Source organism: Lissotriton vulgaris, chromosome 1_1, assembly GCF_964263255.1.
Source record: "Lissotriton vulgaris chromosome 1_1, aLisVul1.2, whole genome shotgun sequence".
NCBI classification, from domain to species: domain Eukaryota; kingdom Metazoa; phylum Chordata; class Amphibia; order Caudata; family Salamandridae; genus Lissotriton; species Lissotriton vulgaris.
The window spans coordinates 1246768674-1246792275 of record NC_141685.1 but is presented as its reverse complement, the minus strand read 5'-3'; the positions used below and the strand labels follow the sequence as shown (position 1 = coordinate 1246792275).

Sequence of the window (23602 nt, the reverse complement as noted above, 5' to 3'; positions counted from 1 at the left end):
GCCTTCTTTGGAGTCTTCGTAATATCGGTCTCTACGACCATGTAGCCGTCGTCTTCGTCGGCGGCGTTGTTGTTGTTGTCTTCCTCGTTTGAAGATAGGCCCAGGTTTGGAAGGGATGGAGGCTGGCCGTTGCCCTGCATCGTGGCGTTGGCTACTCTCCGTCTCACTCGAACTCGAAGAGTTTTCGGCGTAAAAACGAAGCAGGCGTAGCAGTCGCTGCTCTTGTGGTCTACTGGAAGGCAGAGGTTGCAAACCGGGTGCTGGTCCTTCTGTGCGTACTTGGGGTGGCAATTCGCGCAGAACTTGAAAGGAGTCTTGTACATCTCATGCATTCATGTGGCCCCCTGCGCTCGCATTCCTCGATGGAAAATCGAAGTTCTGGAACTTTCTTTCCTCTTTCGCCGATCTTCTCGATGATTTAGTCTCCTGAAGTCTTCTCCAATGTTTTTCATCCAAAAAAACGGCGTCTTTTCTTTTTCTCCAAAAAGGTCTGGAGCCCTCTCGGGAACGATCCAGAATCAACCGCAGAAAAAAGAATCTGAAGATGGCGCCCAAGAGTGGGTGCTTCCACAGGAAGCGTGCCGACATCAGCGGAGATACCCAAAGGGTGGGACGTAGACGCCCACCTGGGCTACGAAAAAACAAAAAAAAACAAAGGAAAGACTACGATTCCGAACCCAACCACAAGACTGCGGAATAATGCACAGTATAGTGAATCCAGAAAGATTCACGCTGCAAAATGAATATGCTACTTACCAGTATGCATCTGTTCTTGGCATGTAGGGCTGCTAACATTCATATCTTTGCATTAGATCGCCACCTAGTGTTGGGTCCGGATGATCGCACATTGTTGTCCTGGAAGAGTCTTCGAAGTATCCTGAGATGGGTGGCTCCTCCCCTGGACTACAGTGCGCATGGGCATCGGCTCCATCCCCAGATTGTTTTTCGCCATTGTGGCAGAGGATGGAGTGGCAAGTGTAAAGGATGTCCATGCTAATGATTGAATACAATAGTATATCTGCAGCTGCGACAGGCACCGGGGAGGAGGGTGGGCGATATGAATGTTAGCAGCCCTACATGCCAAGAACAGATGCATACTGGTAAGTAGCATATTCAGTTCGAGGCATGTGGGCTGCTAAATTCATATCTTTGCATAGAATACATAGCAGTCCCTCCATCAGCGGCGGTTGCCCGTGCCAGCTGCAGAAACCTGAAAAAGTGTCTTGAGAACAGCCTGCCCTACAGCCGCTTGCTGTTTGGAATGTACATCAACACAGTAGTGTTTTGTAAAGGTATGTGGTGTAACCCACGTGGCTGCTCTGCAAATATCCTCTAGAGGAATGTTTCCAAGGAAAGCCATGGATGCCCCCAACTTGCGTGTGGAGTGTGCCTTTGGGGGTATTGTTAAAGTGCGCTTGGCTTTATGATAACAGATTTGGATGCACTTAACAATCCATCTGGCTATTCCTGCTTTGGAAATTGGGTTGCCTTTGTGTTGTGGTGAGAAGGCAACAAAGAGTTGTTTTGTCTTCCTAAAGTGTTGTGTCCTGTCTATGTAGTACATCAATGCCCTCCGTACGTCTAAGGTATGGAGCATCCTCTCCGCCACTGTTTGTGGATTTTGGAAGAATGCAGGCAAATCGATAGTTTGGTTGAGATGAAAGTGTGACACCACCTTTGGAAGGAATTTGGGGTTAGTACGTAGTACCACCCTATTTGGATGAATCTGGATGAAAGGCTCTTGTATCGTGAGTGCTTGCAACTCACTTACGCGTCTTAGTGACGTAATGGCAATTAGGAAAGCAACTTTCCACGTTAGGAATTGCAGTTCGCACGAGTGCATTGGCTCAAACGGTGGTCCCATCAGCCTGGTGAGGACCACATTGAGGTTCCACACGGGAGCTGGCGGTGTTCTTGGGGGAATGACTCGTTTCAGGCCTTCAAGAAACGCTTTAATGGCAGGCACCCTGAAGACTGAGAGATGCTGCCTATTCTGAAGGTAAGCTGCGATGGCGGATAGATGTATCCGAATAGAAGTGTACGCTAGTTTGCACTTGTAAAGGTGTAACAGATAGCAAATGATGTTAGGGATAGACGCATCTAGCGGGTTTATGTCATTGTTTGCACAGTAAATGACAAAACGCTTCCATTTCGCGGCATAGCATGCTCTGGTTGACGGCTTCCTTGCCTCCTTGATGATGTCCATGCATTCAGGAGGTAGGTTCAGGTATCCAAACTCTAAGACTTCAGGAGCCAGATCGCTAGGTTGAGCTGTTGCGGATCTGGATGCTGAATTTCTCCATGGTTCTGCGTCAGAAGTCTGGGCGTGAGGCGCAGTCTTTGATGCGGGACCACTGAGAGCTCGAGGAACGTGGTGTACCATGCTTGGCGCGCCCACGTTGGAGCAACTAGGATGAGTGTCATGGAGTGTTGCCGTAGTTTCCTCGCCACCAGTGGTATCAGGGGTGTCGGGGGAAAAGCGTAAGCAAATTTGCCTGACCAGTTCATCCATATCGCATTGCCCTGCGATTGGGGGTGTGGGAACCTGGCGGCGAAGCTTTGGCATTTTGCGTTCTCCCTTGTGGCGAACAGGTCTATGTCTGGACGCCCCCACCTTTGGAAGTACGGCTGGAGTACCGATGGATGTATCTCCCACTCGTGCATTTGATGACTGTGTCTGCTGAGCAGATCCGCCATCTGATTGTCCTTCCCCGGGAGGTGTTCTGCCATGAGGAAGATGTTCCTCTGAATGGCCCACTTCCACATGCTCTGAGCCAGGTGAGACAGCTGTGGTGAGTGGGTGCCCCCCTGTTTTTGGATGTAGTACATCGCGGTCATGTTGTCCGTCCGGACTAACACCACTTTGTTGCACAGATGTACAATGAAGGACTTGAGTGCCATGAAGATCGCCATCAGTTCTAGATAGTTGATGTGCATCTTCTGTTGCTGCGTCGTCCATAGTCCCTGCACTGTGTAAGTGAGCAGGTGTGCTCCCCATCCCTGGAGAGATGCGTCCGTTGTCAGGATAACCTGTGGCACTGGCTCCTGGAACAGTCGGCCCTTGCAAAGGTTGTGTGGAGTCCACCAATGCAGAGAGTTGTATGCCCGACTGGTAACCAACACTAGGTCTGTTAATTGTCCCTGAGCCTGTGTCCACTGATTTGCTAAGCACTCCTGGAGCGGGCGCATATGCAACCGTGCGTGAGGGACTATGAAGATGCAGGAGGCCATCATGCCTATCAACTGCATGAACACTCTTGCTGGAAGCGAGTGTCCCGGTCTGAACTTTTGGATTAAGGACTGCATGCCGTCTATCCTGGCCTGGTTTGGTTGTGCCGAGGCCGTCAGGGTGTTGATTGTCGCACCCAGAAACTGCCGGACGTGTGCCGGCTGAAGGTGTGACTTCGGGTAATTCAACGAGAAACCCAGGTCGTGAAGGAGGTGAATGGTAGTCGACATGTCCGCGGCGCACTGCTGTTCCGATCTGGCTTGAACGAGCCAGTCGTCGAGGTAGGGGTAGACATGGATGTTCTGCCTCCTGAGGTGCGCTGCTACAGTCGCCAGACACTTGGTAAAGACCCTTGGGGCAGTTGTGACTCCGAAGGGTAGGACTTTGAACTGATAATGCGTGCCCTGGATAGTGAACCTGAGGTACTTTCTGTGGGACGGATGTAACGGAATGTGGAAATAAGCATCCTTGAGATCCAAGGTTGCTAAGAAGTCTCCTTTGTTTAACATAGGAAGAATCTGTTGCAGTGTGAGCATGTGGAAATGCTCTGACAGTATGTACAGATTGAGGGGACGGAGATCCAGAATTGGCCGTAGAGATCCATCCTTTTTTGGAATGAGGAAGTACAGAGAATAAACCCCCGTGCCTTCCTCCCCCACTGGCACGAGCTCGATTGCCCCTTTTTGCAGCATCACCAACACTTCCTGCTGCAATAAGTGCAAGTGCTCTGCGGACATAGGCCTTTGCCTTGGTGGAATGTTGGGTGGAGTGGACTTTAACTCTAGACAATAACCGTACTGGATAAGCTGTCGCACCCACCTGTCTGTGGTGATGTTGGTCCAGACGGGCAGGAACTGTTGTATTCTCCCCCCGACAGGTGTTAAATGGTCGGGGGGCAGTGACAGAGAGTCACTGGTTGCTTGGGGCAGAGGAGCGTGAATTGTTGCCTCCTTTGCCACGTCCTTTGTTGCTGTTTCCCCTGTAGCCCCTCTTGTTTTGTTTGGGGTACGAGGACTGTGCTCCACCTCTAGGGAACTGTGACTGTTGACCCATCTGTCCTCTGGTGACTCCACGGGCACCTGAGCGACGAAAATTATTGCCCCGAAACTGCTGAGATTGTAGGGCCCCCATCGATTTAGCAGTTTCAGTGTCCTTTTTAATCTTTTCCAGGGTGGTGTCAACATCTGGACCAAACAGTCTATCCGGATTGACTGGTTGATTAAGTATGGTTGTTTGAATGTCAGGTTTGAACCCCGATATGCGGAGCCAAGCCTGTCTTCTGAGCATGACACTGGTGTTAACGGCCCTAGCGGCTGTGTCCGCGACATCAAGTGCGCACTTTATGGCCGCGTTGGAGATCAGTTGTCCCTCTTGTATAATCATTTTGGTGCCTTCTTGAAACTGCGGAGGCAGGTGTTCTACAATCTGCTCTAGTGTGTCGTAATGTGATCGATCATAACGTGCCAGTAGTGCCTGTGTATTTGCAATACGCCAGAAATTGGCAGCCTGTGCAGCCACTCTTTTGCCTCCTGCCTCTAGCACTTTGGACTCCTTATCCGGGGGAGGAGCTTCACCCGTTGTTTGGGAGTTGGCCCTCTTGCGTGCGTTTGCTACCACCAAGGAGTCAAGCGGCAACTGTCCTCGAATGTATGCAGGGTCTGCAGGCGCTGGTCTGTACTTTTTTTCAATACGTGGGTTGACCACCCTCGCCCTGGTAGGCTCTTTAAAGATGTCCGCAGCATGCTTGAGGACCCCTTTGAGCATAGGCAGTGTCTTTACATTTCTTTCCGAAACTGAAAACGTGTCGAATAGAAAGTCTTCCTCAACTGGGTCAGCATGCATGTCCACATCATGATTAGCAGCTGCCCTCTCAATTAGTGCATGAAAACCTGCAGAATCCTCCGTAGGGGATGCACGTGTACTGAAGGACTGTGGGTCTTGCCCCACATCTTGGTTGCCTTGGTCCCCAATGCCATAATAAGAATCTGGCTGTGCATCAGGTTCATTTACTGGGAACGTGTATTGTTCATCTTCACCATAGTCCCCACTGTCAGAGTGGTCTGGAGACGGTGTTGGGCTCCTTCCCAGAGGAGGCAGAATAGGTTCCATGAGGACAGAGGCGTCCTGTGGAAACTTCTTCTTCTTTAGGGGAATGACGTAGGATTCCACCGGCTGCGAAGTGATCTTCCTTTTATAAAGGGTTAACTTCCCCGTGTCCGCGTCTATAAAACACTCCGAATCCTCTTCGGGGTCGAGCACTTGACCCGAAGATGTCCCCGCCGTAGAAGAATCCGACTTCTTTGGCGTCGATTTCGAGGAAAAGGCCTTTGGCACCACTTTTGGCGGTAGAAGGAAGAGGAGCTTGCTTGCCGGCTTGACCGGGACATCTGCCGCCTTCTGCGCCGATGGCGTTGGCGTCGACGAGGGAAAAACCTTGTCCTTAATCCTTTGTAGTGAAGCAGCCACGAGAGATGCGTCGGTGACCGATGTCTTTGGCACCGACGGGGTGGCCTTGCCTTCGGATGCGACGTTCCGTAGGTCTTTTAGAGGGATGGACGGCGCCGACCCCGAGTCCCTGGAGCGATGCGCAGATGTCCCCGTTGGAGCCGGTGCTGCGTCGGTTGCTTTAGCAGGCTTCGCCGGCGCCGGCGCGCTTGTCTTGTGCGTGCCACCCTTCTTAGAGGATCTCTCCTCTGGCGCCGATTTCGACCCTGTGGAATCGCCGTGTTTCTTCGACTTCTGTGGACCGGAGGTCGACGGAGTCGATGAGGCCGCCGGTTTACTTGTTTTTGCCGTTGCGACCGCCATCTTAGGGACGTTCGAGTCCTTCACTTTCGGTTTCGGTTTCGGGTCGGCCATTTTAGGTGCAGTCGAGACCGTTGCTTTCAGTTTCGGTTTCGAAACCCTAGGCGCAGCAAGTATGTCCGTGGCCGGGCCGACAGGCGGGGCCGTGGCTTGCGCTACAGGGTCTTGGGTAAGGCCGACAGGCGATCCCGCGACCCCCTCCTGATGTTCTTCAACTTCGGGGCATAGCTCGTCCCCTGAGCTATCTTCCTCGGCCCCATAAACCATCGCGTCGTCCCCTACCTCGTCGACGTATTCAAGGCCCTGACCCACGACTCCGTCGTCGTCATATTCCGGATCGGCCTCGACCTCCGTCTCAGGCGGGGAGATTTGAAGATGACGGCTCTGGTCCTCTTCTTCTTGGTCGCCGAAGATGTTATCTGGATCCGGGGCCGCCTGCTTGGCCACAAGGCGCACCGCGCGCCGAATCGTGAGAGTTTTCTTCGACCTGAACTTCGCACAGGCCCGGCAACTCCCTTCGTCATGGTCAGGCGAAAGGCACTTATTACATACCGGGTGTACATCTATATGTGGGTATTTGGACCCACAGAGCGGACAGAGTTTAAACGGACTCCGCTCCATGTTGGGAACTTAGTGTCGAGTCGCGATGAGAAGGCCTCGATGTCCGAAGAGTTGTAAGAAACTCCGGTGATTCCGGCTCCGAGAGACGGAAGAAACTCGAGACCGTACGCAAACAATACCGACGTGAAGAACCCAAAGCCTTTTGGCCGTAAAAAATGATGTTTATTCGGTTCCGACGGAGAGACGTCGAGACCGCATCCGAACCCAATGGCGGAAAAAAACAATCTGGGGATGGAGCCGATGCCCATGCGCACTGTAGTCCAGGGGAGGAGCCACCCATCTCAGGATACTTCGAAGACTCTTCCAGGACAACAATGTGCGATCATCCGGACCCAACACTAGGTGGCGATCTAATGCAAAGATATGAATTTAGCAGCCCACATGCCTCGAACCCTGGGTTTTCCACGCCTTACTGACTTTGTTGGGCAATGCGGACATTAGAGCTAATACTGTTTAGGTCTCTGTGAAAAAGGCGTGTGTCTTACTGCGCTGTTTGAAAAGGAATATGCTACTTACCAGTATGCATCTGTTCTTGGCATGAAGGGCTGCTGACATTCATATCTGTATAGAAACAAAGGGGTGGCTGGGCCCAATGGGAGGGAGGGTAGGTAGGGCCACAGTAAATTGAAACAAAATGTATTTACCTATGCCTCCAAAATATAAGTTAAACACCACTTGATTGAGGATAAACAATAGTTTATTAGTTTACCCCGACAATGATTTAGGTCTTTGAATCGTATCTTAGTTAACGACAATTCTCTTCATTGTTTTCAAACAACAGACATAAGATTACCATCAACCTCATATCTAGCCATATACAATTCAAAAAAGTGATTTGTGCATGTAAACAGTGCAGAAGAAACAATAAAACACAATTAAGGAAAAAATACATACTCTTAACATGGACACAAATTGTCATAAATAAAAATCAGAACAAAACAGTTCACAGAAGCAAATCACAATTAAAGGGCGAGTGAGAGAAAACAGTTTTTTGTAAAAATTCAACCCTCAACTCGTCAAACACAATCAATATGTACTCTTGAAGAAAGAAAGCCCATTTTATGCATCAGTCGTATTGACCCTTAGTGACAGGGAAAATGCAGACGCGTTTCGAATCCTGGAACTTGTTTACAGGATTCTCATCAGGGCGCTGTGATTGTGGTCCATGGGAACTGTTTATGAAAAGAGGAAAGGAGGATTTTATTCAAGTTTTGGACCTCTAGCCATTTGTAACGGTAAAAAACACATGCATGAAGATGCAGGTTACCTTGTTTTGTGATGCCACGGAGGGCTCCTACTTGGATGGAGGATCGTCTATGCCACGTGAAGTTTGAGCTGCAACAGAGCACACCTTGTAAGTATAGTGTAATGGGCAGGGGTGTGGGCTGGCCGCGAGCTATGTGAATATTAAAAGTTTACCTTAGATGCAAGCCGTCCTTCGGCGGGTGTGCCGGTAACGGAGTTTTAATTCTCCATGCTATCGTGGTTTATCTGAAATTGGAGAATTTAAAGGAGGGTTGAAATAAATAAACGTGGCTGAAGCCGCTTGTAACGAAATTAGCAAATCGCCGGTGAACTTACTTGTATGCCGTGACGCATTGGCAGGCTCGCCGGTAATGAAGGCTTTTTTTGTTTGGGATCTACGGAGCAAAGAGGGAGACGGGTGTAACTTGTCTCATTCATTTAAAAAAAGGCATTACGTCCCAGAGACGGGTTGCGGGGGTTGAGTCTTACCGTCAATTGACGCGGGGAACTCTGCTGGTCAAACTTGCTTGGAACCGGCACACTCTGTTAGTGTTTGTGGCTATCCTGTGCTGTGCCAAGCCGGGTTCCTGAAACTAACACCATGTGATATGCACTCGTCCAATCAGGGACAAGGCCATTTTTGGTGCTTTATGGGAATTGGAGTCAGAAATCGAGTTTATGCCCGATTGATTTCACTCAGGGAGTTAAGGCCCGTGTTGACGCTGTCAAATTTTAAGATCAAATATGCCTCTTTACGAAGTAGCATAGTTTCCACATCTGGATAGCGTTTAGGGTCTTATCCAGACCAATGCTGTCCATTTAAAATCATTTTCAGTGTGGTTATTGTTTAAAAAGTGTTCCACCATTGGCGCGGATGTCACTTTTCTCTTAATGCGAGAACGGTGTTGAGTGATTCTCGCATTGATAGGTTGGTTTGTTTTCCCGATGTAGACTCTGTTGCAAGGACAAACCACTGCATAGACGATGTTTCGGGTTTTGCAGTTTGTGAAAACCTCGTGTTTCCACTTGGTGCCATGATTGGTGAAAGTGTCACCCTCTAATGTGGTGGAGCATGATATACAGTTTCCACATTTGTGGTGCCCACGAAGAGGTTTCAAATTCCACTGGGCTATAAGGTCACTTTTGGGTGGAGGGATATAGCTGTCTGCTTTGATAAGTTGTTGACCAATGCTCATATTTTTCCGCATTGCAAAGATGGGTTTTGAAAGGGGGTACTCAAGGGATTCCAATAAATGCCAATTCTTACGGATGATATTTTTGAATTGGTTTGTGTGTTGACCAAATGTGGTAACACACACCAGTTTGTCCATTTCCTTCTTTTGTTTTGTCTGTAGGAGTGTGTCTCTGGGGGTGTACTTGGCCCTGTTTTTGGAATGTTTGAGCAATTTTTTGGGGTACCCTCTTTCAGCCATCTCACTGCAAAATCTGGTTGCGTGTGAGTCAAAGTCTTTGAGATCGCTGCAATTGCGTCTGATCCTTAATAGTTGGCCGTAGGGCAGATTGTCCTTTAGGCTTTGCGGATGCGAGCTGGTGTAATGAAGGATCGTATTCCTGTCTGTTTTTTTCTTATGCAAAGAGGTTGTCAACTTAGACTCACTGGTGCCTACTGTGACGTCAAGAAAAATCATTTCTTTGGAACTCGAGTTCAACGTGAATTGGATATCAGGGTGCCTGGAGTTGAGCCATACATGAAATTGATCAAGTGCCGTCTGGCTCCCCTGCCACAGGAGCCAGACGTCATCAATGTATCTGAGCCATTGAATGATATGGTCTGAGAAGGGATTATTGCTGTAAATGAATCTCTCCTCGTATTTTGCCATATACAACACCGCCAGCTCCGGCGCATAAGGACAGCCCATGGCCGTCCCTTTGATTTGTATGAAGAAGTCGTTCTCGAACTTAAAGTAATTGCTCCGCAGAGTGATTTCAGCCAATGCAAGAATAAATGAGGAAGGCACTCGGTGGGGTCTTTCTCGTTGTTCTAGATACAGCTCAATTACCTCAAGTGCCTCGTCCTGCGGTATTTGGGTGTATAACGATGCGACATCCAATGTCACCATCAAATCAGAAAGTTCATTGAATGTGCGCCCCTCAATTCAAGTGATAAAGTCTGTGGTATCCCTGAGGTGCGATTTCACATGTGTTATGCATGGTTTCAAAAAGAAGTCAATGTATTTTGATATGGGTTGGTGACTTTTTGTTCAAGAATTCAAACTCTTTAGGCCCTAAGAACCCCTCGTCCAAGCCTGTCTGCGTGATTTTAGTGATCTGAAATCTGACACGTCAATTGTTATAAAGCAAGCAGATAAAGGTGGGGCGGTGGTCCTTTTGCCCCGTCCCATGTACCTCACTGAAGGCCAACTACACGTGAATAATCGGGAGTGGTACAGACCGTCCAAAGAAGATCCCGTCCTCGCCATCCAGGATAAAATAACTAAAATCACGCAGACAGGCTTGGACGAGGGGTTCTTAGGGCCTAAAGAGTTTGAATTCTTGAACAAAAAGTCACCAAGGACGCCAATCCTTTATTTCTTACCCAAGATTCATAAAAACGAGAAGGCACCACCTGGAAGACCCATAGTGTCCGGGTGCGATTCTGTGTTAGAACCCATATCAAAATACATTGACTTCTTTTTGAAACCATGCATAACACATGTGAAATCGCACCTCAGGGATACCACAGACTTTATCACTCGAATTGAGGGGCGCACATTCAATGAACTCTGATTTGATGGTGACATTGGATGTCGCATCGTTATACACCCAAATACCGCAGGACGAGGCACTTGAGGTAATTGAGCTGTATCTAGAACAACGAGAAAGACCCCACCGAGTGCCTTCCTCATTTATTCTTGCATTGGCTGAAATCACTCTGCGGAGCAATTACTTTAAGTTCGAGAACGACTTCTTCATACAAATCAAAGGGACGGCCATGGGCTGTCCTTATGAGCCGGAGCTGGCGGTGTTGTATATGGCAAAATACGAGGAGAGATTCATTTACAGCAATAATCCCTTCTCAGACCATATCATTCAATGGCTCAGATACATTGATGACGTCTGGCTCCTGTGACAGGGGAGCCAGACGGCACTTGATCAATTTCATGTATGGCTCAACTCCAGGCACCCTGATATCCAATTCACGTTGAACTCGAGTTCCAAAGAAATGATTTTTCTTGACGTCACAGTAGGCACCAGTGAGTCTAAGTTGACAACCTCTTTGCATAAGAAAAAAACAGACAGGAATACGATCCTTCATTACACCAGCTCGCATTCGCAAAGCCTAAAGGACAATCTGCCCTACGGCCAACTATTAAGGATCAGACGCAATTGCAGCGATCTCAAAGACTTTGACTCACACGCAACCAGATTTTGCAGTGAGATGGCTGAAAGAGGGTACCCCAAAAAATTGCTCAAACATTCCAAAAACAGGGCCAAGTACACCCCCAGAGACACACTCCTACAGACAAAACAAAAGAAGGAAATGGACAAACTGGTGTGTGTTACCACATTTGGTCAACACACAAACCAATTCAAAAATATCATCCGTAAGAATTGGCATTTATTGGAATCCCTTGAGTACCCCCTTTCAAAACCCATCTTTGCAATGCGGAAAAATATGAGCATTGGTCAACAACTTATCAAAGCAGACAGCTATATCCCTCCACCCAAAAGTGACCTTATAGCTCAGTGGAATTTGAAACCTCTTCGTGGGCACCACAAATGTGGAAACTGTATATCATGCTCCACCACATTAGAGGGTGACACTTTCACCAATCATGGCACCAAGTGGAAACACGAGGTTTTCACAAACTGCAAAACCCGAAACATCGTCTATGCAGTGGTTTGTCCTTGCAAAAGAGTCTACATCGGGAAAACAAACCAACCTATCAATGCGAGAATCACTCAACACCGTTCTCGCATTAAGAGAAAAGTGACATCCGCGCCAATGGTGGAACACTTTTTAAACAATAACCACACTGAAAATGATTTTAAATGGACAGCATTGGTCTGGATAGACCCTAAACGCTATCCAGATGTGGAAACTATGGGCCAGATGTAGGTAAGTAACATTTACCGAATCTTAATTACCGAAAATTACCGAATTTTACCGATTCGGTAATCAAGATTCGGTAAATGTGAGGGGTTGGTATGTAGGGAATCCAGATGTTCCCTTTTACCGATTCGGTAAATACCGAATCGGTAAAGCCTATTGATTCCTATGGGCTTCAAAGCCCATAGGAATCAATAGGCTTTACCGATTCGGTATTTACCAAATCGGTAAATACCGAATTTCACAAGGGTGCAGGGGGTGTCACTTTGACACCCCCTGGTACCCCCTAAACAGGCGTGGGTGCCATGTGGCAGGCATACATGCCCTAAGGGCAGGTCTGCCTGTCACATGGCATAGGTGTGCATGCACACATGTGCATGCACACCAGAATCGGTATTTTACCATGAGGTTTTATTTCATGGTAAAATACCGATTCTGTAAGGCCTCTGGGACTCAGAAGAGTCCCATCTACATATGTAAAATACCGAATCGGTATGAATACCGATTCGGTATTTTACAGATTCGGTAACTTTACCGATTCGGTAAATATACCGAATCGGTAAACAAGGTCCCCCTACATCTCATTGACCCATTTACCGGTCGGTAGCGGCCGAAATCGGCCGTTACCGACCGGTAAAGGCCACCTACATCGGGCCCTATGCTACTTCGCAAAGAGGCATATTTGATCTTAAAATTTGACAGCGTCAACACGGGCCTTAACTCTCTGAGTGAAATCAATCGGGCATAAACTCGATTTCTGACTCCAATTTCCATAAATCACCAAAAATGGCCTTGTCCCTGATTGGACGAGTGCATATCACATGGTGTTAGTTTCAGGAACCCGGCTTGGCACAGCACAGAATAGCCACAAACACTAACAGAGTGTGCCGGTTCCAAGCAAGTTTGACCAGCAGAGTTCCCCGCGTCAATTGACGGTAAGACTCAACCCCCGCAACCCGTCTCTGGGACGTAATGCCTTTTTTTAAATGAATGAGACAAGTTACACCCGTCTCCCTCTTTGCTCCGTAGATCCCAAACAAAAAAAGCCTTCATTACCGGCGAGCCTGCCAATGCGTCACGGCATACAAGTAAGTTCACCGGCGATTTGCTAATTTCGTTACAAGCGGCTTCAGCCACGTTGATTTATTTCAACCCTCCTTTAAATTCTCCAATTTCAGATAAACCACGATAGCATGGAGAATTAAAACTCCGTTACCGGCACACCCGCCGAAGGACGGCTTGCATCTAAGGTAAACTTTTAATATTCACGTAGCTCGCGGCCAGCCCACACCCCTGCCCATTACACTATACTTACAAGGTGTGCTCTGTTGCAGCCCAAACTTCACGTGGCATAGACGATCCTCCATCCAAGTAGGAGCCCTCCGTGGCATCACAAAACAAGGTAACCCGCATCTTCATGCGTGTGTTTTTTACAGTTACAAATGGCTAGAGGTCCAAAACTTGAATAAAATCCTCCTTTCCTCTTTTCATAAACAGTTCCCATGGACCACAATCACAGCGCCCTGATGAGAATCCTGTAAACAAGTTCCAGGATTCGAAACGCGTCAGCATTTTCCCTGTCACTAAGGGTCAATACGACTGATGCATAAAATGGGCTTTCTTTCTTCAAGAGTACATATTGATTGTGTTTGACGAGTTGAGGGTTGAATTTTTACAAAAAACAGTTTTCTCTCACTCGCCCTTTAATTGTGATTTGCTTCTGTGAACTGTTTTGTTCTGATTTTTATTTATGACAATTTGTGTCCATGTTAAGAGTATGTATTTTTTCCTTAATTGTGTTTGATTGTTTCTTCTGCACTGTTTACATGCACAAATCACTTTTTTGAATTGTATATGGCTAGATATGAGGTTGATGGTAATCTTATGTCTGTTGTTTGAAAACAATGAAGAGAATTGTCGTTAACTAAGATACGATTCAAAGACATAAATCATTGTCGGGGTAAACTAATAAACTATTGTTTATCCTCAATCAAGTGGTGTTTAACTTATATTTTGGAGGCATAGGTAAATACATTTTGTTTCGACATTCATATCTGTGCATAGATCGCCGCCTAGTGTTAGGTCCGGATGATTGCACATTGTTGTCCTGGAAAAGTCTTCGAAGTATCACGAGATAGGTGGCTCCTCCCCAGGACTACAGTGCGCATGGGCATCCTCTCCATCCCCAGATTGTTTTTCGCCATTGTGGCAGAGATGGAGTGTAATACTGAAAGTGATGACCATGCCTGAAAATGATTCTGAGAGCTACAGCTGCGACAGGCACCGGGGAGGAGGGCGGGCGATATGAATGTCAGCAGCCCTTCATGCCAAGAACAGATGCATACTGGTAAGTAGCATATTCCGTTCGAGGCATGAGGGCTGCTGAATTCATATCTGTGCATAGAATAAATAGCAGTTTCCTCCTTACCGGCGGGTGCCCGTGCCAGCTGCAGCAGTCTGGAAGAGTTCTGAGAACAGCCTGTCCTACAGCAGCTTGCTGTTTGGAGTGTACATCTACGCAGTAGTGTTTGGTAAATGTATGTATGGTGGTCCATGTGGCTGCTCTACATATATCTTCCAGAGGAATATTACCCAGGAAAGCCATGAAAGCCCCTAACTTGCGTGTGGAATGCGCTCTAGGGGGAACTGTTAATGTGCGCTTAGCTTTCTGATAACAGATTTGGATACATTTAACAATCCACCTGGCTATACCTGACTTGGAGATAGGGTTGCCTTTATGTTGTGGAGAGAATGCAACGAACAGATGTTTAGTCTTTCGAAAATCTTTTGTCCTGTCGATGTAATACAGGAGAGCTCTTTTGACATCCAAGGTGTGCAGTGCTCTGTCTGCCACTGAATCAGGGTTAGGAAAGAAAACTGGCAGTTCTATATTCTGGTTAAGGTGGAACTGCGAAACCACCTTTGGCATGAATTTAGGGTTGGTGCGAAGCACCACTCTATTCGCATGGATTTGCAGGTAGGGTTCCTGAATTGTGAGGGCTTGCAGTTCACTGACCCTCCGCAGCGATGTAATAGCTATTAGGAAGGCCGCCTTCCAGGTGAGGAACTGTATCTCACAGGAATGGAGAGGCTCAAAGGGTGGCCCCATGAGTCTGGTGAGAACGATATTTAAGTTCCAGACTGGTGAAGGGGGGTGTTTGGGAGGGATTACTCTCTTAAGTCCTTCTAGAAAGGCTTTAATGGCAGGCACCCTGAAAACGGAAAGGTGTTGCCTGTTTTGAAGGTAAGCGGCTATGGCCGCCAGAAGGATCCTGATGGAACTGTATGCCAGGTTGCATTGGTACAGATGCAATAAGTAACATATGATGTTTTGCGTAGATGCGTCCAATGGATTAATGTTATTGTTGGAGCAGTAAATAACAAACCGCTTCCACTTGGCTGCATAGCAGGCCCTGGTAGTCGGTCGTCTCGCCTCCTTGATGATGTTCCTGCACTCAGGAGGCAAGTTCAGGTATCCAAACTCTATGACCTCAGGAGCCAAATAGCAAGGTTCAACTGTTGGGGATCTGGGTGCTGAATGTTGCCATGGCTCTGAGTGAGGAGGCTGGGAGTGAGGCGCAGCCGTTGGTGAGGCACCACTGAAAGTTCCAGGAACGTGGTGTACCAAGCTTGCCGTGCCCACGTTGGAGCAACCAGGATGAGTGTCATGGAGTGCTGTCGCAGTTTGCGCTCCACCAGAGGTATGAGGGGGGGCTGGCGGAAAAGCGTACGCAAATCTGCCTGGCCAGTTCATCCATATCGCATTGCCCTGAGACTGCGGGTGTGGGAACCAGGCGCCGAAGTTTGGGCATTTTGCGTTCTCGCTTGTGGCGAAGAGGTCGATGTCTGGATGACCCCACTGTTGGAAGTACGGATGGAGAACCGACGGGTGGATCTCCCACTCGTGCATCTGATGACTGTGCCTGCTGAGTAGGTCCGCCATTTGGTTGACGACACCCGGGAGATGCTCCGCCATGAGGAAGATGTTCCTCTGAATGGCCCACTTCCACATGCTCTGGGCTAGGTGAGACAGCTGCGGGGAGTGTGTGCCCCCCTGCTTCTGGATGTAATACATGGCTGTCATGTTGTCCGTCCGGACATACACGACCTTGTTGCAGAGGTGCAACTTGAATGCCTTTAATGCCATGAAGTTCGCCATCAGTTCCAACACATTGATATGCATCCTCTGCTGTTGTGCTGTCCATAGTCCCTGCACTGTGTAGTGGAGGACATGCGCTCCCCAACCCTGGAGAGATGCGTCCGTCGTTAGCACTATCTGTGGGACAGGCTCTTGGAACGGTCGTCCCCTGCAAAGGTTTTGTGGAGTCCACCAATGCAGAGAGTTGTAAGCACGACCGGTCACCAACACTAGGTCTTTTAGACGGCCATGAGCCTGGTTCCACTGATGGGCTAAGCATTCTAGAAGGGGACGCATGTGCAGCCTCGCGTGCGGGACTATGAATATGCAGGATGCCATCATGCCGATCAGCTGCATGAACACCTGCGCTGGGAGGGATCGCTGAGGTTGGAACCTCCGGATGAGCGTTTGCATGCTGTTGACCCTGGCCGGGTTCGGCTGCGCCGTGGCCGACTGGGTGTTTAGTGTTGCCCCCAGGTATTGTTGCACATGGGCTGGCTGCAAGTGAGACTTTGCGTAGTTGAGAGAGAACCCCAGACTGTGAAGGAGGTGAATGGTCCGCGACATGTCGCGGCCGCACTGCATGGCAGATTTGGCCTGCACGAGCCAGTCGTCCAGGTAGGGATACAAGTGAACACCTTGCCTGCGAAGGTGCGGCACCACCGTCGCCAAGCACTTGGTGAAAACCCTGGGAGCAGTAGTGACCCCGAACGCAGAAATTTGAATTGGTAATGCTGACTGTTGATTGTGAACCTGAGATATTTTTTGTGACTTGGGTGAATGGGAATGTGGAAATACGCATCCTTGAGGTCCAGGGTGGCTAGGAAGTCGCCCTGACGGAGCAGCGGCAGGACTTGTTGTAAGGTAAGCATGTGAAAGTGCTCCGAAAGGATGTATTGGTTGAGGGGTCTGAGGTCTAGAATGGGCCGCAGGGACCCGTCCTTTTTTGGAATCAAGAAGTACAGGGAGTACACCCCTGCACCCCTGCACCCCTTTCTTCGACAGGCACGAGTTCTATGGCTCCTTTTTGCAGCATGGAGAGTACTTCTTGCTGCAATAAGAGCGAGTGCTCTGCGGACATAGGACGGTTTCTTGGGGGTATGTTGGGGGGGGTGGAGGTTAGTTCTAGACAATAGCCGTACTGGATAAGTTGTCTCACCCACCTGTCTGTTGTGATGTTTTCCCAAAGTGGCAGGAACTGCTGGAGTCTCCCCCCGACAGGTGTTAGATGGTCGGGGGGCAGTGACATGAAGTCACTGTTTGTTGGGAGTGGAGGACCTGGCGTTATTGCCGCGGCCTCTCCCTTTGGCGCTGTTCCCACGGTATCCACCTCTGGTGTTTTTAGTGTAGGCAGATTGCGTGTTGCCCTTGGCGTACTGGGAATGCTGTAGAGCCTGTCCTCTTGTTGCTCCCCGGTTACCGGAGCGACGAAAGGAACTGCCCCGAAACTGCTGTGACTGGAGAGCCCCCATGGATTTCGCTGTCTGTGTCTTTTTTCATTTTCTCAAGTGTTGTGTCAACTTCCGGTCCAAACAGGAAGGCCGGATTAACCGGCTGATTGAGAAGAGTAGTGTGGATCTCGGATTTAAACCCTGAGATGCGCAGCCATGCATGGCGTCGCAGCATCACGCTAGTATTTACTGCCCTTGCTGCAGCGTCTGCTGCGTCCAGTGCGCATTTGATTGACGCATTGGAGATCAGTTTTCCCTCCTGTATAACCATTTCTGCTGCCTCTCTGTACATATCAGGCATGTGCTGCAGTAATTGTTCTAGGGTGTCTTAGTGCGCCCTGTCGTACCTAGCCAACAGGGCCTGTGTGTTGGCTATTCTCCAAATGTTAGCGGCTTGCGCTGCAACACGCTGTAAAGATCTTGGACTCTTTGTCCGGAGGGGGAGCGTCACCAGTTGATTGAGAGAGTTATCCCTTTTGTGTGCATTAGCCACCACGAGGGAGTCCAAGGGGAGCTGGCCTTTGATATAGGTGGGGTCCACTGGGGCAGGCCTATATTTCTTGTCGATCCGGGGATTGATAACCCTGGCTTTGGTTGGCTCCTTGAAAATGGCTGTGGCATGCTTGAGGACCCCCTTAAGCATGGGCAGAGTCTTGGTGGAGCGTTCAGATGTGGAGAAGGTGTCAAATAAGAAATCTTCATCCACTGGCTCAGCATGCATTTCGACGTCATGGTTAAGGGCTGCCCGCTCTATTAATGCATTGAATGCTGCAGTGTCCTCAGTTGGAGATTGTTTCACATTGTAGGACAGAGTCTGGAGCGGTATGGGGGTCATCAGGGTCATCGCCTTGATCTCATGCTCCTGCCCATTGATTTGAGACATCCTGATCAGTGTCAGTGTTGTAAGAGAAGGCCATTTGGCCATAGTCCACATTCAAGTCCTCCTCACTTTGTGTTGGAGAATGAACAGTATGGTGCGAATAGTCCTGAAGAGGTTCAACAAGAACCGGAGAGGTGGTGGAGACCATCTTCTTTTTGAGTGGAATCCTGTAACCTTCAAAAGGATGTTCAGGCGCAATCTTCCGCTTGTGGACGGTAAGCCTGCCCGACTCCAAGTCAATGAACAGTTTTGCCTGGTTGTCGTAAGAAGGCTCATGATAGACGACCTGTGCATGTGAGGACACTTTCGCCATCTTGGAAGCCTCGAGATGCTTTGGAGGGGCCGTGAGCGGAAGGCCAAACTTAAGCGGCGTCGATTCCGCATGCTTCGAACCTGAAGCGGCTGTTTCGGGTTTCTTCGACGCCTGTGTAGGCCGCTCGCTTGACCGCGTCGAATCGAGCTCCCGGCGCGGTGCGCCTCCATCCTTGGACGTCGACGACAATTTCGGGGTGTCCTTGGCCGTGGCTTCGACCCTCTTCGCCAGCCCAGCCTTGAGTCCTGAGAGGGGTGGCTGGAGAACTTTACCCAACGGAAGTCCTTTGCCCTTCGCGCCATGTTTGGTCGTCGACGCTGGCGCCGATGCCGAACCCTTCGAGGCGACGTGCTTGGTGGCCGAGCACTGCTTCGAAGTACCAGTCTTGGCGCCGACTGGTATCTTCGGCGTCGAAGGATCGTCGACAACCTTCGAGGTGTTAGTCGACGTCAAACCGACCACCATCTTGAGTAGTTTCGGTTTCGATTTCGGCTCCATCTGTTTCGGTTTCGCAGAATCGACCGATGGCTCCTTAGAAAGGGTCTTAGCCTGGCTATGTCGCGGGGCTGTAGACCGAGAGGATGGATCTTGGCTAAGGCCTTTCGGCGATGCCTAGACCGGAGCCGGTGAGGGCTGAATGTTAATGATAGGCCCCGTAACTGCGGGCGGACTCAGTTCTCCACCGGAGTCGTCATCAACGGCCGCAAGGGCCTCATCGTTGTACCCTACCTCAACGACGTCTTGGTCGTGGACGAACTCCTCGTCTGGCTCGTCCACCTCGAAATTGGAGTCCTGCTCCGACGCCGGTTCCGACATTTCTTCGGGAACGTCTTCTTCCGCCTCTTCCTCATCCTGGAAGAGTGCCTCGTCCCCGGCATCGAAGATGTTCGCAGGTGCTGGAGCCGACTGCTGGGCCGACTGCCTCGCCGTGCGTCGAAGTTTAATAGTCTTCTTTGAGCTGAACCTTGAGCAGGCAAAACATTTTGACTAGTCGTGGTCGGGGGACAAACATGTATTGCACACTGGGTGCACATCTAAGTTCGAATATTTTGAATTACAAACGGGGCACCGCTTAAACGGGGTCCGTTCCATCGTCGATGTAGTCTGGGCCTCTTTTGTCGAGAGAAAAACTTATTTTTAACGCCGATCGAAGAACCGAAAGGGCCAGGCACCGAACGATACAATACCGACGCTATGAAGGCCTTTTGGCCTTAGGAATAGAAAGAGTACAAGTTTTTTAACTGAGAGTTGAGATTAGACATCCGAACCCAATGGCGGAAAAAAACAATCTGGGGATGGAGAGGATGCCGATGCGCACTGTAGTCCAGGGGAGGAGCCACCTATCTTGTGATACTTCGAAGACTCTTCCAGGACAACAATGTGCAATCATCCGGACCCAACACTAGGCGGCGATCTATGCACAGATATGAATTCAGCAGCCCTCATGCCTCGAACTCAGTGTTATGGGTGTCTCCGCGGCGGTTAAGTGTACGCCTTTATCACTGATGTTTTTAGCCGAGAAAGAGGCGTGTGTATGTTGGCATTAGCGCCAAACATGTCAAAGTCTCGGCCCCCTGGTTACTAGTGGTCAAGACACATTGTTGGTGCCGATATCTTTAAGTTAATGGCGTCGGCATGCTGTGTTTACCAATGGTGTCTGACGTCGGGAGCGTTAATTTTAGACAGACAACAGGCAAATGTGCTGCGTACCTTATGAAGTCCCCAATTGGGCTTCTACAGGACTGCTGGCAGCTTAATCCCTGTAAATCGGAATAAAGGTGTAGGTTAATGCATTTAGCAAAAAGAGAACGTTACGTGTCTTCTCTATGTGCAATCAAGCGCTGCTTGTACCTAGTGTGTAGGGTGCACGACTTGTGCTGACGCTGCTCTCAGGGTCCTGGGTAGAGCGGATCTAGTCTGTGTTCATTGAAATACATCGAGCACCACGGACAGTAAAGAGATACTTACTCAAGACTGAGTAGAGATGACAGACTTACCTAATTTATGGTAAAGAAAATGTTCAGCTATAAATGCTGTCTTAATTTTGTGATGTTTCAATTGTTATTAGTTCATCTCGAGCCTCTTGGAAATCATTAGTGTTGGTATACTTCTCATTAGTACCGACAGGGTTTGCGATGGCAAATGAGCTCAACAAGCTGTTGTGGTTCCCACAGCATTGGAGGGAGGCGGAGGAACAGCAGAGAGAGTGGGGTGGAGGTGGAGGAGGGAGGGGAGGGAAAGAAAAGACATGCATGACTGGTACGTGCAAAAGCTTGCTAAGCCCAGCTGGTGGGGGGGGGGAGCCAGCGAGTGGGAGGGAGGAAAGGAGCATATGGGGATGGGGTGTGAGTGAGGGGGAGCAGAAGCCTTTGATGATGGTGTGCGAGGCCAGGCTCGCGCCTGGGGAAGCTTCATTCTCGAGTGCCCAACATGCATTGTAGCAAATCTGCTGGTTCAAGAGACTTTGGTTCAGATGTAATAGGTTAGAGTATAAATACTCGACCTAAAAACCCTTGTCTACCAAGTGTTCAGCATAATTGGTGTGGAAGTGAAACATCTCCTTGAGAGTAGGATGGGCGACCCTTTTAGTGACTTTGGCACTGCAACATGTTCCATGTTAGAATGCTTACCACTTGCTAAGCAAATACATGTTGAGGAGCAATTCAGAAATTTATTTTACAATGTATGAGAAATTGCCCTTTACCAACCATGGCACTTGACTCAATGAAGCCTCACTGTGGAACTCTGCACAATTTATAGATCCCTTCCATACAGAGTAATTTTCTCTGGCGTTTCAAAAGTGCTGCTTCATTTTTGACCGCATCAATAACTCTCAGGGCATATGTGCCCAGTTCAACACACATGTTGCAGAACCTGTCGCAGAGAATCACAATCTTCAGGTGTACCAGTATTGGCATGGAAAGCTATGTCAGTGGCCAGAGTCAGCAAATTGTGTACTGGCTATTTTGGCGTTGCTGGTCTCAAGTGCCAATGTTGAGAGCGCCTTTTCACAGATAAAAGTTTCAATGGGAACGAAAGGGGGAGTGTGCATGACTAAAGATTCACTTAAGTATATGATGGTGTACTACAATAAGTTTGATTTGAAAAAATATATTTGGACCTCATACACTAAACGTAATATACCATGAACTATCAGTGCAGAAAGCAAGCAATAATAAAAGCAAAAAGTTCCATAAACATGGGAAAACACTTTGTTTTTAATGGCGCAAACATGTGTAACCACTTTTTAAGGTATTGAAATCACTTGAAAACACTGAAAAAAAACACAGAATTTACCAAAAATAGAAACTGAAAACAGGAAAGCCTGGGTATAGTGCACCATGCCTTAGGGCTGCGAGGCCTGCTAGAGGAGTGACTTACCTATGCCTTCAGGCAGTGTTAGCTGGCATGGCACCTAGGAATAGCGCAAGGTCGACTCATTTTCTCGCTCCCGGTGGAATGCAAGGGCAAGGTCCATTGAGGGGGTGGGGGGGGGGGGGTCCCAAGGGACCTTCATCTCCCAGGCCCTTGGTACTCAGGGTACCATTTACTAGGGACTTACAGGGAGAACAAGTACCAATTGGGGGACTTGGGTGGCAGGGACCCTGTGCACTTCAATTTAAACCACATCAAAACCAGACATAAAGTGGGGGCTTCACCATGCAAAAGAGGCACTTTCTCACTACCACAGCGCACACAGCTACCAACCCGATCAGCACCTCTGCAATCAGACGCCCTATGGCAGGTAAGGAGTGTCTGTTGGTGGTACTTTGGACCTTGCCCCCCCCTACAGCCCCAAAGAGACCCCCAGAAAACAAACGCAAATAACTAAGCTATTTATGCCTTTTCACCTATAGAAAGCATTGTGCGTAAAGATGCATTTAAGCGAACAGGTTACTTTGCTGCTAAAATTTATAATAAAAGTACTTGGTAACGAAGTTCTTGGTATCAATTTATATTAACATAGGACTTCTTTTTTTATTAATTGGTCTCGGATTTGTTCGAGCGAGTGTCACATTTATTGCCTCGGTGAGCGTCACCAAATGCTTAGCACTATCCTCCGATGCGCCCAACTGCTCGCCCACACTATCACAAAAGAGAGCAGATGGGCTATCATTTGTACGTCTGTAAACCAACTGGGGTCTGCCAAGACTTTTTACAGTGTACCTCGTTGATCTTTTTTTGGTGAGAGCAGTTTCATACATAATTTGAGACCCAGAATTAGAATCCTAAATATTTAGCAGGCCAATTTTACTCCGAAAGGAAACTAGTTAGGTCCTTACCTTGCCTGTGCTTTGTAAAATTGTAGTTCTTGTCCTGCACACTCGTTCCCTGCTGACAATGTCCCTGGTAACATCCACTTCTGCATCAACAAAACTTCTTTGTTTTAAGGCAGTGATGTCATCATCCAAGTCAGTCTTGATGGTGGACCTTTTCTTGGCAATGATTTTTGCCTTGATTGATGCAATCTTTTCAACAGACATGGCTTCAGAAAGGGATCTAATAGTAAAAAACAGGTGCTGCATTTAACTTTTTTGCTTCAATTTTTAAGGTGCTATAAGACCGAAGCTACCTTCAACACCTTTGCACATGCATAATTTAACAACCACCAATCTTAAAAAGGTTGCATTTGAATACTTGTATATAAAAAGTCCCTTTGTATTTTTCGGAACTTCTATGCCCTAAGTTGGGTTTTCCAATCTTACATAATTAACATCACCGTTTGCTCTTAACGGACTTTTCACCTGGGCTAGCTGGTGCTGATTTTGAGGCCTGGGAAAAGGGAGGCTGTCTAACATGGAGTGATTTGTTTCAGGGGAATGAAATTAAATCCTTCCAACAGAGCAA

The 23602-nt window shown here is 48.5% G+C and overlaps 1 protein-coding gene across 1 annotated transcript in view; it reads right to left on the bottom strand.

Moving 5' to 3' along the window:
* The window catches only part of CDC73 (cell division cycle 73), a 754132-nt gene that overhangs the window by 611858 nt on the left and 118672 nt on the right, over positions 1-23602 (bottom strand). Inside the window, exon 7 of the mRNA XM_086964560.1 lies at positions 23038-23254. Coding sequence (XP_086820686.1) covers positions 23038-23254 — 217 coding nt within the window. The remainder of the gene's footprint in view (positions 1-23037; positions 23255-23602) is intronic.